A 17,833-nucleotide genomic window follows, 5' to 3' on the forward strand; every position below is an offset into this window, starting at 1 on the left:
ACTCAGTGAGTTAGCCCCATCACTCTTGGTGCTGAGGACTACTCAGTGACTTAGCCCCCATCACTTTCGGTGATAAGGACTACTCAGTGAGTTAGCCTCCATGAAATGCTGCTCAAACAGACTGTTTGCAGAATAGCTTCAACTACAGAATCTGTGTAGCATTCACAGATGAAGAGCTAAACTACTTTAAAATAAAAATTCTTAAAGCTGTAAGGGCAAGTCTGGGAGACATTGCTGAAGCTTTCTTCAGTATATTTTATGGACAATTCACAATTCACTAGTCATTTCTATATAATTTATAAAGTATACCTGATTTTTTTCAGCCTAGTTGTCCAACAACAGACTAATAGTTAATGAAAATTTGGTATATAAAAATATAATATTAACATTAAAAATGATAACATTTAAAAGGAAATGGATGTATAATATTAAGTGAGGTCACACAATCTAAGGAAACCACACGTTCTCCCTCATGTTCTGGATCTATGTGTATATGTAGTATATGCACATATGTAAACAAATGTACGTGTGGGCACACAGAGGAAAGAAAAGGAGAAAGGCTAAACACAGGAGAAGAGAAAGGACTTGGCACAGGCACAGGACATGGGTCCTGAGGAAACAAAGACAACCTTGTCTAGCTCTGACTGGTTGGTTGTGGGTAAGTGCATAGATGTATTCGACAGTGACAGTGTGAAGTGTTCGCAGTGTGACTCATGTCTCGCAGCTTCAGTCCTGATGGACTCCTCTAACTGTGTACGAGTTCACTGACATGAACAGACTTTGGTCCAGTTAACTTCGGTGTGCAATTTTTTTTATATGCAAGTTTTTTTCCTAAAAAAAAAAAAAATTGTAAAAAGGAATCCCCTCCCCTCCATTTGTCCTGTGTACAGTAAGTCAGGATGATGCTGAGCTGGAAGCGTGAGCACCCGACCTCCGTCTCCTGACACGCCTGCCCTTTCCTCATACATACGGCTAAACAAAACTGACTGTATTCTTTCTCGAGTGAATTTTAAAACGAACAGATATTTACTCATAGGAGAGAATAGTACAATGATGCACAGGACTTGATGCTGGCAGGACTTGATGACCACTCCTGGCTACATACAGGACTGAGCGTTTCTTCTCTGCCTTGGTCTGGTCTGAGATTTCAGCACTCAAAGGTAAACTCTGATCTAATTTACAAAGTGTTACCATTCATGGTTATTTCAAAATAACCATGTGCAATTATTATTTTAAGGTGAAATTCTGAAAAAAAAATGGGTTTCTGTTCTAGGAATTTTCCAGTCTTAAAAAGTGGAAGGAAGAGTTATTCTTTAAAAAAAATCCTATGTTCTCTCAAAGTGGTTTGTGATAGAACCCACTGCACATCACTAATAATGTCAGCCAAACAAAGTTGAGAAGCACTTTCCATACCTGCCTGAATTTGGCACGGGCCTCTTTCTCTTTCATTCTTCCATGGGCAACTAAGTAATCAAAGACTTCACCTAAGTCAGAAAGACAAAGCAGGCAGTAAACACACATTGATCAACAATATACACAACGCCAAGCTTTGGCTTTTCTTTTCAAGAATCATTTGGTCCACCATTTTCTGCTGTTCATACAAGTCACAAACTAACACAGAAATAGGAAAAGAATTACATGTGGAATTGAGAATCTGTAGCAATTTTTGACTTATAAAAACATTTTAAATAACCAAGAAAATGTGTTCTCTACTTCCAAAGTTACATGGAATAGTCCACTCTTTATTATCCATTCTAATGAAGGGAAGCCACAGGGCAGGGCAAAGTCACATTTGGCTTTGATGTGTAGACTCCATTACACAGTAGTCACAAGCATTCTCTTAAATTCCATCACATAGCCTGGTTCAACTCCGTCCATCCTTCCTTCCTGTACTATGAGTTGTTGTGTGTGTACTATGTGTACTATGAGTTGTTACATGTGTACCATGTGTACTATGAGTTGTTATGTGTGCACTATGTGTACTCTGAGTTGTTATGTGTGTACTACATGTACTTTGAGTTGCTATGTGTGTACTATGAGTTGTTATGTGTGTACCATGTGTACTATGAGTTATGTGTGTGCACTATGTGTACTATGAATTGTTATGTGTGTACTATGTGTACTATGAATTGTTATGTGTGTACTGTGTGTACTGTGTGTACTATGAGTTGTTGTGTGTGTACTATGAGTGTGCCTCTGTTCTCTCATGTCCTCACACACCTTGGCACTTACCCACAAATGACATGGAAGCCTGTCACCCTTGTTTGAACTCTGCTGCCTGATATGACCTGCTGGGTGCCCCAACCCCATCACAGCTGCACCATACATGCATCTGCATCTGCATCTTCATCTCCATGACAGAACAGTGGACATGCAACACATATGTGCAGAGCTCATTAACAGCAAAGAGTGTTGAAATTTTCTATTGAATCTATGCATCTATATCTCTCTATATCTTTCTGTAGTCTGTAATCATTTAGAAAAGTTAATGTTAAGCTAAAATCTTGAAATATTTCCTCAGTATAGCAGAGAAACTTATTTTCTATGACCTTATCAGCTGTAAAATGTAGATACACATGTAAATTAAACACTTACAGGATGGCTTAACAGTATACTTATATTGTAACAGTATAGCCAAGTTACAGTCTCAGACTTCTGGATCCAACCGTTAGGAATGTACCCTGCTGTAGCCGCCATAATTAGCAGGTATTTAATACCAAGGGACGTTAACAAAAGTTTTTACCCCCATAGGAGTCTGTTTCTAACCAGAGTCTGCTTAGATGCTGTGAGGGTTGTATGACACAATGCATGTGCTTGGTGCAGAGGCATGTAGTGAGTACTCGATAAATGACACTTGTACTTAAATACACCGATATATGATATTTATGCAAATGAACCCTAGCATGCAAGTAAACCATGAACAATCAAATATGTAATGGATGTATGTTGATGAAACTAATGTCTACAATATGGGACATGGCGTCTTATGAAGCACTGAGTGGCTGATAATGGGACAATGGGAACAAGAAATGAAGGCATGCTCTAGCTAGCTGTCAGAGCAGCTGCTTCTGGAATGTGTTCACAGTGTTAACTCCAGCTAACACACTGCAGTAGTAACTCTGGCACAGCATGCCTCTGCCGTTCCCTTCTCACACTTGGCCAACTGAAGTTTTGTGATGAGGCTATTCAAGGATATGTTAGTAAAGTACAGATGGAGATGAAGGCATAAACGTTACAGGAGCTACCAGGAGCCAGCAGCTCCATGTCCATCAAACAGGACGCGCTCTCCGGGCCTGCTCCTTACCCCCACTTGCATATTCCATGACCAAGTAGAGTGTCTTCTCTGTTTCAATAACTTCAAACAGTTTCACTGAAAAAGAGAAAATATAACTCTGTAACTGACAGCATAAAATGGTGTTCTTTCTGCAACTACAGGCAACAGTTAGTAGGGTGTTAGAATACTTGCTAAACTGAGTAATCCTAACTTTAAAATAAAAGTCACTTGCATGGGAGAGTCATTACTCCCATGCAAGGAAACTACTTACACCTTACCACAAAGTGATCTGCAGTCTATTAGAGTTAAAAACAGTGTTTGAGATGAAGAAGTCATAAAAATGAGGAATATTTTTAGCACATGCTTTTAATCCCAGCACTTGGGAGGCAGAGTCAGGTGGATTTCTGAGTTCCAGGACAGCCAGGGTTATAGAGAACTTGTCTCAAAAAACAAAACCAAAATGACAACAAGGGGTGGGGGAAGGGGAATGTCTTAGAATCAGGAAAATAGGCTCTGAATGTAGCTTAGAGATAGTGCAGCAATAAGATAATATAGCACATCCATGTTTGGTTAAAAAAAAACAAACAAACTTATATTTGTATGATATTAAAAATAACTTCTGGTAAAAATAGAATTGACTAACACAGTGGAGATTATTCACCAGGAATAATCACATTAGTGGCTACATACAGAGAAAACCTTTAAAGATATAAGAGAGAATGTTTAAAAATAAGTATATTAAAAATAATCTTTTTTTACTATTTCGAATCAAGTGATTTTATATAGCCTATCTGATCAATAAGTTTATTTGTAAAAGGGACAAAATCAAGACTTACTAAAACAATTCAGTAAAACCGAAATTAGCATCTAATTTACTTCAAAATGCAACATTATTTTGCCTATCAAAAGTGCATTAAAGTCAAGTGTTAATTAGTAAAGTGTATGCTCGCCTTCTCTGTTACTAGCCAGTGGTGTGCACTCTTTGATTTAACAAGGAGACTGTGTGCAGAAGCCCACTTGTACTGATGTGTGATGTCAAGCAGGAGAGCAGCAGCAGAGGTCAGCTACCAGCCTCCAGGTCGGGACACTGCACCAAGAGTCACCTTCACTGACCTTCACCTTCTTCTCTTTACAGAGAGCAACATAAAACTGTACACATTCGAATGCCTTTCAATGCAGGGAAACTCTGTCACTGCTCGTACGTATAGGTTTCATACCTATGTTAGGATGGTTCAGTATCTTCATTATTCGTACTTCTCGGAACAACTGTTAAAAAAGATAAGACATTTTCCTGTTTAAGGGACAGAAAAGCTCAAGCAGACACCAACTGCACTTCCATTTAATAGCAATCACTTGCTTGCAATACTGTCGATTCTGGCAGAGAACCTAAGCAGAGATCTTCTTCTTGGTTCTAGTCTTGAATAATGAGCAATGCAGCTCTGCCCTCCATATTAACTTCATGGAGACCTGACTTCTCAAAGACCCCTGACGAGATGGACTGTTTGACACGTAAAATTAGCCATAACGAAACTTACACTTTCTTCAAGCACTCTTCAGGAACAGAAGCAGAAGAGAAGATGGAGGAAACGCCAATGAAAGCTACGTGGCAGGGTCTAGCCAAGGAAACAAGCTGCCTTGGGTCAGATTCCCCCAAGTCACCCCTTTTGGTTGACCCAACACTTTGTGAGAGATCCAGATGCGCTTTTAAGTAGACTTGTAGGATGATATCAAATAAAAATAAAATAGCCAAGTGCGGTAGGTAGAACACGCCCATCCAAAATCCAAAAACATAAGGCTGGGGCAAGAGGATGAACTCAAGATAAGCCTGGCTATCTAGAGACTCTGTCTTGAAATATGGGGGAGAAGAGGAAGAAGAAGATGAGGAAGAAGAGGAGGAAGAGAAGGGGAGGGCTATTTTCAAAGATTTGTTTAGTTTTGAGTTTGAGGCCAGCCTGGTCTACAGAACAAGTTCCAGGACAGCTAGAAACACTCTCATGAAAACCAAAACCAAAACCAAACAGATGTCTTTCTTTTTATTTTATGTGTATGTGTTTTGCCTGCATGTATGCACAGCACTACATGTGTTTAGTGCCCATGGTGGCCAGAGACTGGCATCAGATCCTATGGAACTAGAGTTACATACAGGTGGTTGTGATCACTGTGTGGGTGCTGGGAACTGAATCCAGGTTTCACGGAAGAGCAGTCAGCACTCTTAACCACTAACCCATCTCTCCAGTTCTGAGTACAATTTGTCAGGCCAGTGGTATGGTCACGGTGGGTAAGAGTGCCTGCTATCAGTTTTAATGACCTGAGTTCAGTCTTTAGTACCCACATGGTAGGAGAGACTTACTCCTACAAGGTGATGTCCATGAACACACCATGGCACATAATAAAATGTTGAGAAAACATGAAATTAAAAAAAGAGCATGATTTGGTATTTAATCCTTTATGTTGTTTGCATAAATATTAGTCAAAATCAAAATCAAGCAGCATTTGCTCAAAAAAAAAAAAATAGAAGAACCAAAAATTGGCAACATAAAATAAATCTGTTAAGACATGTTTTGTAAGAATAAAATCTAAAATTAGTGTAACCACGAGCGATGTTTCTGTAATGATCTACTAAAGCCTAAGAGAGCATAAAAGATGTCCAACATAATTAGTCACTAGGGGAATAAACTCAAATCTGCAGTGAGAGAACAGCTGACACTCATTCAGGCGACCGCTGCCATATAAAACAGGACAGGGCAGAGCAAACCTGTATGAACGGGAAAGCTCAGAACCCTCCAGCACAGTGGGCGGAGGGTCAGCTGAGAGGATGGTATGGAAAAGACACAGGACGTGCAGAACAGTATTCCTACAGGAGTTAAAAAAGAATTACCATGCAGTCTACGGCCATGAGCCTGAGAAAAGTGAAAGTGCGGGTTCAAACAGGTGAGTGGATAAGTAACATGTGAGAATACGGATGGGAAGTCAGCACACAGCAAGGGGGAGCCTCGAGGGTATCACACAGACGAAACTGTACATCAACAGTGACTGAAATGATACATTTTAGTTTGTGGCCACATTTATAATAACAAAATGAAATACAATAAGAATACATCCCAATTGAAAAACCACTTAGGTTTAGATGCTAAAAAAAAAAAAAAAAGCTTGTCCTAGATACCTTTAGATTCCTACACAAGATCAAGAAAGTATGTAAGCCTGTAGGGTGTGTGTGTGTGTATGAGAGAGAGAGAGAGAGAACATACAAGCCACACACTTTCATTTAGATTCATTTTTAAAAGTCTATAATAACTTAACATTTAATAATTAAGAATTATATGTGAGTGAGCAGGACACACATGCAGGCTCACTATGCTCACGGCTGTGCCTGGCCTGACTGAAGACGATCCCGATGTCTGGCCTTCTGCTGACCTCTCCTCAGTACACTTCGGGCCTGGAGCACGCCCTCCTGTCTCCAGCTGCCTCTTTCCTCCTCTCTGACTGCTCAGTTTTCTGCCACATCCTCTTCCTTCCAGTGTTTACAGGAGCTCCTGGGCCTTCAGCTCGTAGCATCCTGACCCTGCCCGCCCCCCACTCTTCCTGGGTGCTTCACTATGCTTCAAAAAGCATGGGTTTGCCGTGGACTCCAAACTCATTCAGAACGATCTTTTTACATTCAAATTCATGGTAAAGTAATTTTATTAGGTTGTCCCATGAGAATTCAAAGCCAACACTTAACAGTGCACACAGACATTTCCCAACACCTTTAGCATGTGTGACCAAGTAAGGCTACCTTTCCAGCCTTCTCTCAGGACACCCTTGCTTTAAGGTAGACATGGCTTTAGCATCCAGCATTCCTCTGGTTCCTGGAACTACTGGGTCCTGTTCTGCTCAGCTCCAGAAAAGTTCTCTGACGAGAATCAATGTTCTCCCATCCTTTTGTTTCTGAAGGGCATGTAAGCAAATTTATTGATGTAAATTTTAAGTTACCATTTTTCTCAAGCCAGCACTCATAACCTCTAGAGCAGTGGCTCACAGCCTGTGGATGTGACTCCTTTGGAGGGTATATATCAGATATCCTGCACATCAGAAATCTATATTACAATTCATAATGGTAGCTAAATTACAGTTATTAAGTGGCAGCAAAATAATTTTATGTCTGGGGGTCACCACAGCATGAGGAACTGCCTTAAAGGGTTGTAGCACTGGGCAGGGTGAGAACCACTACCCAGGGTGTAAGCCAGCATGACAGTTCATACCATTTAACATAACCGTGGGACCAAGATCCCTTTCCCTCCCCCATGCAACAGTCTGAAGAAAGTCTTCTGTCCTGTCCATCATCTGTGGAAGGCATGACAGGAAGAAGTGACTTCTGGGAGACTGGCACTACTGGGGATTGCCTTGGAGTCTATCTAACACAATTTTATTTTACATAAACTAATGAGCCACATATTTGTAATACAATAAAGTGAATAATTTGAAAACATCAGAAACAAGTTACTAATAAAATTGCTGCCCAAGGTGTGGGTTAAGTAAGTGTAAATGATTAAAATTAAATATAGGGTTTAATTGGCAGATTGCTTCCCAATTGTCATTATAATCTCCTTTTATGAAATAAAACACAACTAGAAATAGTGACAAATCTACTCAAACTTTATGAATGTTATCCATGCTAAGTAAGTACAATTCTAACCGGAAAACTTAAGCTATAGAAGAAGTGTTCATCCTACCTAGGTCAAAGAATATATAGTTATGTACTCAATTTAAATGTTAAATTCTGTATTATTTTCAAGATTTTCCTTACTTTAACTTACTCTTTAAATAACCACTTTATTCCCACACCACACAGTAGCTGCTGCCCTGCTCTGTAAGAGGCACAGGACCTGCCTGTGTGCTGAGGGACTACTGTTCCATGATCCAGGGCAGAAACAAGATCCTCTGGCTCCCTGATTTCACCTCCTCTTCTTCCCTGACATAGTGTGCCAGGTTACAGAACAAAACAGCGCTGTCACACAGAGAGCATTAGTTACTCTTAATAAAAATCATTGCCAGGTCAGTAGTTTTTCTTAAAATGTAAGCAGGTTAATGTCTGCATATTTCTAAAAATGTTTATTTTATTTTATTTTATTTTATTTTATTTTATTTTATTTTATTTTAATGTGTCTGAATATGTTTATATATGCCTGTGTGTGCAGGTTCCCATCCATGGCAGAAGAGGCTGTCTCATTCCCTGAAGCTAGAGTTATAGACAATTGTGAGCTGCCCAGTAAGGGTGGTGCTGAGAACTAAACACCAGTGCTCTGCAGGGGTGCAGTGCTTGTCTCTGAGCTAAGAACTAAGCATCACTGCTCTGCAGGGGTGCAGTGCTTGTCTCTGAGCCACTGTTTCTGCCCTGATGTCTGGATCTCTGAGAATGGCTTGTCTGAGGGAACTGATGAGTTATGGGCCCTTCAAGACATTCCTCCACAGTGATGAAGTTTTGTTCATTTAGCTGTTGCTGTTGATATTTTAAAGCTGGGCCTTTGTGCAACATTTTGGATTCATCAGTTTTTAGTCTTTGATTGGAACTTGGAATGTAGCTATTTTATCAAAAACAGATAAATCTGGGATAGTAATCTTGTAAAAACTGAGACATTTAACAAAAATAGTACTTTAAAGGAACACTCCAATTCCATCTGGAGATGATGTACAAAAGATATTTATAGATAGAATCCAAGTTCTGATCAAAAAGTAATTTAAAAAAATTATAACAATAATATATAACTATTAAGGCTCATACATCTCAAAGATATCTTAAACATTGTTTTAACATTTGATTTGGACAAAGAATGTGATCATTTTAACAACTAAGAACATAGAGGGATGCTGTGGCAGGAGCTTACTGGCTAATGTCACTGTTCTATTGCTGTGAAGAGATTCCATAACCAAGGTAACTCTTAGAAAAGAAACCTTTTAATGGGAGGGTTACCTACAGTACTGAGGCTTAGTCCATTGTCATCCTGACGGGAGCATGGCAGCACAGGCAGACATGGTGCTGGAGAAGTAGCTGAGAGCTCTACAATCCGATCAAAGGCAACGTGAGAGACTAGGCCTGGTGTGGGCTTTTGAATCCTTACAGCCTACCCCAGTGACACACTTCCTCCAAGAAAGACACACCTCCTAGTCCCTCTAATCCTTTCAAAGAGCTCCGCTCTCTAGTGACTAATCAAATATATGAACCTATGGGGCTCTTCTTACTCAAACCACCAAAGTTAAAATGATGGCAATCGCAGAAGGATCATAGGATGTTTTATATGGCATATTAATTATAGAAAATGGACTGCCAGAATCCTGCCCCATCAATCATCCTTCCATCTAAAGAAACACATGCTGGCTGCATATGGTCCACTATCTGATATGGACTAGAGTGTGTTCCTGGCTCCTAATATGACAGTTTTTGGAGAAAAGGCTTGTAAGAAGAGAGTTCAGGTGATATGAAGTCATAAGGGTAGGACCCTAGGCCAATATGATCAGTGTCCTTCTAGGAAGAAGAGCTACCAAGGATGCCTGAGAAGACAGCTGTCTGCAAGCCAAGGAGGAAAGGCTCAGAAGAAACCAACCCTGCAAATACCTTCCTCTTTGACCTTCAGCCTGCAGAGCCTGCAGAGATAAAACTTTCTATCTAAGCCTCTTATTCTGTGGGATGTTGTTATGGTGGCAGTCCTAACAGACTAATAGTTTATTCTGAATCTAGAGAATTCTGGCCAAATGAACACATTGTGTCAACAAAATCTAAAAAAAAGTTCCCACTCAGTACCTGCCTAGGACTCTTTGTGTCCTAGGTGAGCACTGGAGAGGGAGAATAGAGAGCGAAGCTAATGGCAGCAGTCTTCTACAGAAACCCCCTGAGTTGGAGGGGCAGGACAGTAACTAGTGAGCTGGGCATCTTTTAACAAGTCTCACTAGCAAGACGCCAATCTTACCAGTGCTTGCCTTTCCTTAGGAAGGGGGAGGGGAGCAGAGCCTCTAGATGGAAGTAAGCCTGACAGATGGACAGGTATCACCACCGCCACCCCTTCTGCATGTGTCAGTTGCCTAGGGACTAGTAAGGAAAGTGTGTTCACAGGATTTCAGTTCCAAATTATTCGAGTTTCTGATTTTTCCTTCTTTCTCATTTTGAAGCTGTGGCACCATGAAGTTTCCAGCACACATGCACCAGCGAGAGCTCTCAGAGCTAGGTCCCTTGGGCTTCACGTTTCAGGTCTGCTGTGAGCTGGATGGTAAAGTCAATATTTGTTACAACTGTGTTACAAGAACTAACGGCAGCCTTGGCTATAAAGCAAGGCCTTTACTTTGTGGACTCTGACAGCTACTCTAATTGTTCAGGGCCGTTGTTACTTCCTTCTAGATGCCTGGCTTTGCTCCAGGTAGCTGAAGTCACCAAATGATCCCTTTGGATCTTGTTCTATTCAGTCCTTCCTAGTCAGGCCAGGGTCAGCATCAGGTGTCAATCAGTAGTTGTCTCAGTTAGGAGAATTTTCTTTTTCTCTTCTCAACTAATTTCTTTTCCTTCCAATCCCTTCCATTTCTTCTGCCTACTATTCTTTTGTGTTGTGGGGGGTATGTTGTATTCAAACTAGTAGATTTTGGCCTCGTGTTACCTACCATCCTAATTCTATGGAAAGCCTCTCATCAAGGGTCAGCCAGATGTGTTATTTCAGTCAGACCTGCAGCCATGCTACCCGTGGTCTCCTCATGCCAGAGGACTTGTCTGTGGCTCACTTATCTTAAAGACGGGGGATGGTTTTGTAGATTCTTGCTTTTTCCTGGCTGACTTCAGTTATAGTACACAGAACTTGGAGAAGTGGGTGGGGGCCCCGTATAATTGGTGTCCTTCAGCACAACCTTCTTAGCTTTTCAGGTACTTCATTCTGATGTGGCTTTAGGGGGGACAGAGATGCATTTTGTAATAATGCCATCACTGTGATTTGTAATAATCCTGTCTGCATTCTTGGCAGCATTTTTTGGCCCATTAATAAATTGAAATGTGGGCTTGTTTTACCTACAGGTGAGATTCAGTTCCTAGATGCACTTGGAAGCCTCATTCACTGAGATATTATACATATGTTGTGCCTATGTTAACAGAACACTGTTGATTAAATGTTCAGCTTCATGTTTGAACATTATGTCAACATTATGGGATCATTATGTCACTTCATTTTTAGCCTTCAGGTATCTTACTGGGACATCCATCAGATATTTTATAAAACTACTACTAGTAGCACTTTGCTTTCTTTTCTTTCGTTGTTTAGAAAAGGGTCTCTCACATAGTCCAGAGTAGCCTACAACTCACTATATAGCCCCAGCTAGCTTAGAACTCCGAGGCAGAGCCATGGCCTATCCAGCAGCTCAGAGAAGCCAGTTGCAAAGGAGATAGACTGCCTCCAAGGTAGGAGGAAGCAGAGCCTATGTTATGGGCAGGGGAGAGGTCCTGGAGAAAGGCGGGACCCTATCCAGTAGGGTCTAGTTGGACACCCAGGGAAGGAAAGACCCAAGGCAGAGAGCAGGCCTACGGGAAGGAAAGAGGGGACTTAGCTGGAGGCATGGGGAAGGTGAGTGCAAACGCAGCAGGCCTCTGGGGTGGAAAGCAAGAGGCAGACCTAGCTGGTTGCATTGGTGTGTGTGTGTGTGTGTGTGTGTGTGTGTGTGTGTGTGTGTGTGTGTGTGTGTGAAAGGTTCCTTTAGGAACTAAACGGGCTATACCTTTTGAAACAATCAAGCTAAAGTTTATAGATGATGTTAAGATTCCTAGCCTCTTCTACTTCTCTCAAGAGAAAATTCTTCCATGGTGGAAGTAGATACATATTTCATAGTTAATAAAGGCCCAGTAATCAGAAGTTTTAAGGTTCACAGAATACTGGCATACAAACAATGAAACTACTGCCAAAGAACCAAATAATTCCTTAGTTACAAGTGCCTAATCCTAGTATGGAAAGAGGATTGAAAACTGTCATGGAGAACAGGAACAATGTCTCTAAGGAAGTGACTCGGCCTGGAACGTTTAAGAACTAAGTGAGGAGGGGCGTTAGTGCCAGGCTAAGGGGTGGGGAAGGCGGCAAAGGCCAGGTAACTAGGAGAGAATAAAAAGGATGAGATGGAACTGAAGCTGGAGGGATGGGGCACGAGGGGAAGTGAAGAGCTGTGGAGGTGGTGGTCCTCGGGGGTAATGTGCTAATGAGGCTGATTCCTAAGCTACAAAGATGGAACTCCTAAAAGTGTAAGCACAGGGTAGCATATTACACACATGTCTGCAGGAAGACAAGCAGGACAGAACAGAGCAGGCCACACAGAAGAGGGCAGCCACCCTCAGGTGAGCGTGGTGACAGAGGAGAGCAGCTGGGGTGCTTCTCAGGTTGGCTGCTCACATGGTGTTGGGGCATGCTGCTGTTCACAGAGAGGTCACAGGATGGTGGGGTGAGGGGGTATTAGGTAGGTAAGGAGAGGTCACCAGTTCAATCCTGTAGTTGGGGTGACTTGGGGAGGAGATTACAAGGAGGTTTAAAGGTAGTCTAAGGTAGAGGGACAAACTCAGAGTTCACCAGTAGGTAGACTGATGCCCAGTTACCTCTCAGCCTAAGAAGAGAATATAGAAGAAGAGGTCCTATGGATAAACTGCACAGAGCTTTACATATAACGGCCAGCAACAGAACAATGACCTCATTAAAAGGAAATGGAAAGGGAGAAGCCAAGAACAGAAAAATAAAATAAAATAAAACAAACAAACAAACAAACAAAAAACATGTGGAGAGACAAAAATCTCTGAATAAATATTTGTGAAATCAGGAATTAATTAATGAGAGTCTATGTAGCATTTAGTGTGAACTGTAAGACAGGTTCACTTCTAATTACTGCCTTTCTTCTTCACTTCATTCCACTTACTTCTATCAAATGGGAAATTTTTAATCATAAATCACCAGGGGACAAAATATGCATGGGATGACTTGCCAGATAACCCTGGAGACATGATGGCTGGATACAATCTTACAGAGCAATTTCTCCTGAAGACCATGGACTGCTGCCAGCAAGCCCTAGCAAGCAGAGCTTATCACATCCAGACATTCAGACATAGAATGACTGGAGTCTTTTTTTTTTAATTGTTTTGGTTTTCTTTTTGAGACAGGGTCTCTTTACACAGCTCTGCCTGTCCTGAAGCTCACTATGTATGCTGGGCTGACATTGAACTCACAGAGCTCTTCATGCCTCTGCATTCTGCATGCTGGGATTAATGGTACAAGTCTGCCTCTCGGAAAGGCTGGAGACTTAATCTGAAGGACAGGAACAAACAGGTGCTCACTCAGTATGCACTCACCATACACATTTGCCTGTGGATGAGGTGTGCACCCTGTGAAACATGTCAAGAACATGTCACTGCACACTCTCCCTGAAACCTAAGAGGGCACGATAAACTGGAAACACAGTTTGAGTTCAGAAAGTCTGGCCTTACTGTGAATACACAGCTCATATTTAAGGAAGATACAGTAATTTTACTAATATCACTTTCTAGAACACCTGAACACTTTCCCCCTCAAAATCTATCACAGTGTGAAACACACTTCCTTCTCTGTGTGAAAAAGATATAACTTTCAGTTATAATTTCATGATCACCCTTATTTTCAGTCTCTTGTTCAGTACCAAATCAAGGTCAGAGATACATTGCTGATTGCTAGTTCCACAGAGGATGGAGCGGTATGTAAGTGGGCATCAGGGGTCATCTCGCTAATGTATGTAGCCGCAGCATCCTTGCAGAATGGGAAAAGAAAGAAAAGGGATGTGTGAGAGGGAGAGATGGGAGGAGGGGAATAAAGATAGTTCATCATCTCTGATTTAAAAACAGATTTTGGGGCTGGAAAAATGGCTCAGCAATTAAGAGCACAGACTGCTCCTCCGGAGGTCTTGAGTTCAGTTTCCAGCATCCACATGATGTCCCACAACCATCTGTAATGGGATCCAATGCCCTCATTTGGTGTGTCTGAAGACAGTTACAGAGTACTCATATACACAAAAACAACTTTTGCAGTCTACAACCCAGTTTACACACAAAAAATTAATACTCTCATCACTTCAGTTTCATTGACCAAAATCGAACTTGAGCAATATGTTCCTTTTAGTCTACACACATGTAACAAGAGCTGTATGGGCGAACACCCAGCACATGTGTGGATTCACTCAACTACAAATCTGTTGAACACACCAGAGTAATTGACATTTCAATATTCCAGATAGGTAGGCCTACTAAGAGACACCGCTGAAGAATTTGTGTTTTTTGTCTTGTTTGAACTATTTGCCAATAACTCTGTGGTCTCTTTTACATACTTGATTTCTACTGAACACTACTTGGTTCTGTTGTGCTCACAGTGACCACATTCTTCAATGTGGTAGTGACTGTTTTACAGAAGTTCTGGGACATTTACTCAGCCTACCAGAGGTCTGGGCATTACAGGAAAACTCTCATCCATTGCTCAGATCACAAAATACCAGCAGCAAATGGATGAGTTATCAATAAAGTATGTTCTTAAGATTTCAGCTACCGACATCCCTATACCTTTGCTTATGGAAAATCTCTCATGTCCTAGCACAGAGAATCACATTCTATACAATTTTAATATAACCTGTTATTTTACAACATAATTCTGAGTAGTGGTAGTTTGGCTTTTATTTTAATTAATTAATAATGAATTGTTAATAATGTGGTTTCACCGTGTTGCCCAGGCCGGGCTCAAATTCATGGTCCTCCTTCCTGCCTTATCTTCATCAGAAGCATAAATTATAGGCATATGTTATCATATCTGACTCTTGCTTTGTTTTTTCTTCTTCAGATTTTGTCTGTCAGGAATAACTTTGACACAAAGAGCTATTTTTGTGCTGTGTAATACAATAAAAAATGAAAATAGAGGCTGACGAGACAGCTCAGTGGTTAAAGTGCTGCCTGCTCTTCTGGAAGATCTGGGTTTGACTCCTGGCATCACATGGCAGCTCATAATTGCTGTAACTCTAGTTCCAGGGGATCCAGTGCCCTCTTCTGGCCTGTGGGCACTGCGTGCATGTGGTGCATAAGCATACATGCAGGTAAACACAGCCATGTACACAGAATCATACAATTAAAACTAGAGTGTTATTAGATAAGCAATCACAGGTGACATGAGTGTCAGCAGAGACAGATGTACGCAGATGACTCAAGTGTGGAAACCTCTACCATCTGATAAACTGCTGTGCCCACTTTCAGAAAGGCCATGGTTGAGAAGATGAAAATCCTCCATTGAAGCCTATCAGTTATGAACAAAGTCATCCCACTGATTTGCTGCTCACCCGGCACTACAGAGAGCTTAAAAGAACCCCAGAGGTCACTATGTGGCTCACAGACCATTCACCAAAACCCACACAAGTGACTGTGAGATGATTCTTATGCTATACAGCGGGGAGAATTGAAACCCTTTCTAGACTGTGGCACTCATCAGATTAGACTCTGATTACTTACAACAAGTGACAGAGGTACGCTGTTGAAAACAGTGAAGACACACTTCCAAAGACCAGACGACTTTAAAGAACTTCATTATTTGAGAGGTTTTAAACAGTTGGTACTCATATTTAGATCCCTTTATCTATCGGGGCTGTTGAAAAAGGAAGGGGATATTCCTATAAACAGAAGAGAATGAACGGAATAAACCGGCTTACAAGCAGCCTGAACCAGAGTAAGATTCAGTCAAATGCTTCTAACGATGAGACCAAGATGAGGCTGCGTCCCATCGTCATCTCTGTTTAACAGCAATGTCCACAGCATGGAGTCATACTGACTATTTTTGCCTGCAGGACTTAACCAGCAAACAGCTTGCTCTTTGCACTCTGAACTTGAGCTATGGCTGACTGGGAGATGTGCTGATGTGCTGGGTAAGGACGAGTCTAAATGTTCTATAAACAGAGCCAGACAGACCATGAACTGGGTATTTTTAAAAATACTTTCACAGAGAGTAAATCTATGAACAGGATTAGAAGATACAAGTGGCATCATTTGTGTTTAGAAAAGCAACACTTTAGGCAAAGATTAACAGGCTCTTCCCAGATATTTTCATCAGCAAGCAGATCTTTAGTTATTTAGACAAATACAGCAATGATCAGCTTCATGGTCAAATGTTCCACCTAGTGAAGTTAATGTTGTATGACTTTCCTGACTCTGCTGGGAAAGACAAAGTTTGGTGCCACATTACTGGGTGACGGGGCAGAAGTTCCAAATGTCAGTTGAAATCACTCCATTGTAATCCATGGTGTGATCCAAGAAAAGTACAAAATATGTGTTGGAGGTGGGCAAGGCCCTGAATGCAGTGTGGCAGCTGGTGTGTTCCAGAGTCCCTGGCACATGAGCGTCTTCAGGTGATTCACCGGTCCAGAGAGACCTTCTGTCAGTCACACTGGTGATCCAGGTCGGATGAAAGCTGGTGTTAGGAGAAGAGCCATTCCCCGGAGACTAGAGCATGTCAGCACTGTATCAGCTCATAGTCCCAGAAAAAGAGCCCAGTCAACCGTCCTCACTGAACAGATGTGTCACACTCTGCAGTTTCATTGGCTGGAAAGTTTAAAGGGAACCCAAATATTGAAGAGACAGCTTTCTACCAAGAAATGCATAAAAACACAGAGCTGCCTGGCGCCGAGAGCAATGGGAAGAAGGTTCTGATTCACGGGTGCAGAGTCCCAGTCTTACACTGGAATCATGGGAGTTGTAGGTAAACATAGCAAACCGAGAATTTCTTGTAAGATTTTCTCTTAGGGATCAAAGTTACCTATGTAACACATCTGTCATCAGATCCTACTATATGCTACTGAAATCTCAATGGATATTATTTCACCATAAATTATATACAGCTCATACACTAAAACAGTTGCCTCATTTTTTTAAAAATATTTTTTAAGATTTATTTTATTTATATGAGGACACTGTTGCTGTCTTCAGACAAACCAGAAGAGGGCATCGAATCTGATTATAGATGATTGTGAGCCACCATGTGGTTGCTGGGAATTGAACTCAGGACCTCTGGAAGAGCAATCGGTGCTCTTAACCTCTGAGCCATCTCTCCAGCCCCTGCCTCATTTTTAAAATGCTAGAAGTTTATATCTGAGAAGGTTTCCCATTGAAGTAAGAAATAAAATGGGCAGTGTTGGCTACCAGACAATCCCAGTCCTACTTTCTCTTTCTCCCTTCCTGCTTTGTTTTCTTCCTTGATGGAACACTGTCAACTCTGATTTAACATCTAAGATGAATTGCATAAAGGAAGAATCAAATGAAGTGATGAAAGATGACACACGTATAGGGAATATTATTCAGAACTAGGTATTTACCTAAGAAGAATTCTACATACCTCCAAACATGGGGCTGGAGAGGTATGACTCGGGGGTTAGCCCCAGATGCTGTTAACAGTGTATCACAGAACAGAGTCTGGATTCCAGCATCAACACAGCATCCCGCAAACAGCTCTGACACCACAGAAGGGGTTCATGCTCACACATAGGTACATACAACCCCACACACATGTGCATACACTGAGCTCT

General features: G+C 41.4%; 1 protein-coding gene across 2 annotated transcripts in view; it reads right to left on the reverse strand.

Annotated features, from left to right (window-relative positions):
- Window positions 1–17,833, reverse strand: part of Mark1 (microtubule affinity regulating kinase 1) — a 103,805-nt gene that overhangs the window by 30,176 nt on the left and 55,796 nt on the right. For both annotated transcript variants that reach the window (XM_021197697.2, XM_021197698.2), the window contains exons 4-6: window positions 4,492–4,540; window positions 3,305–3,370; window positions 1,414–1,484 (exon numbers count right to left, since the gene is read on the reverse strand). In XM_021197697.2, the coding sequence (XP_021053356.1) occupies window positions 1,414–1,484; window positions 3,305–3,370; window positions 4,492–4,540 (186 nt within the window). The remainder of the gene's footprint in view (window positions 1–1,413; window positions 1,485–3,304; window positions 3,371–4,491; window positions 4,541–17,833) is intronic.

This window comes from Mus pahari, chromosome 5 (assembly GCF_900095145.1).
Source record: "Mus pahari chromosome 5, PAHARI_EIJ_v1.1, whole genome shotgun sequence".
In the NCBI taxonomy this organism is placed as follows: Eukaryota; Metazoa; Chordata; class Mammalia; order Rodentia; family Muridae; genus Mus; species Mus pahari.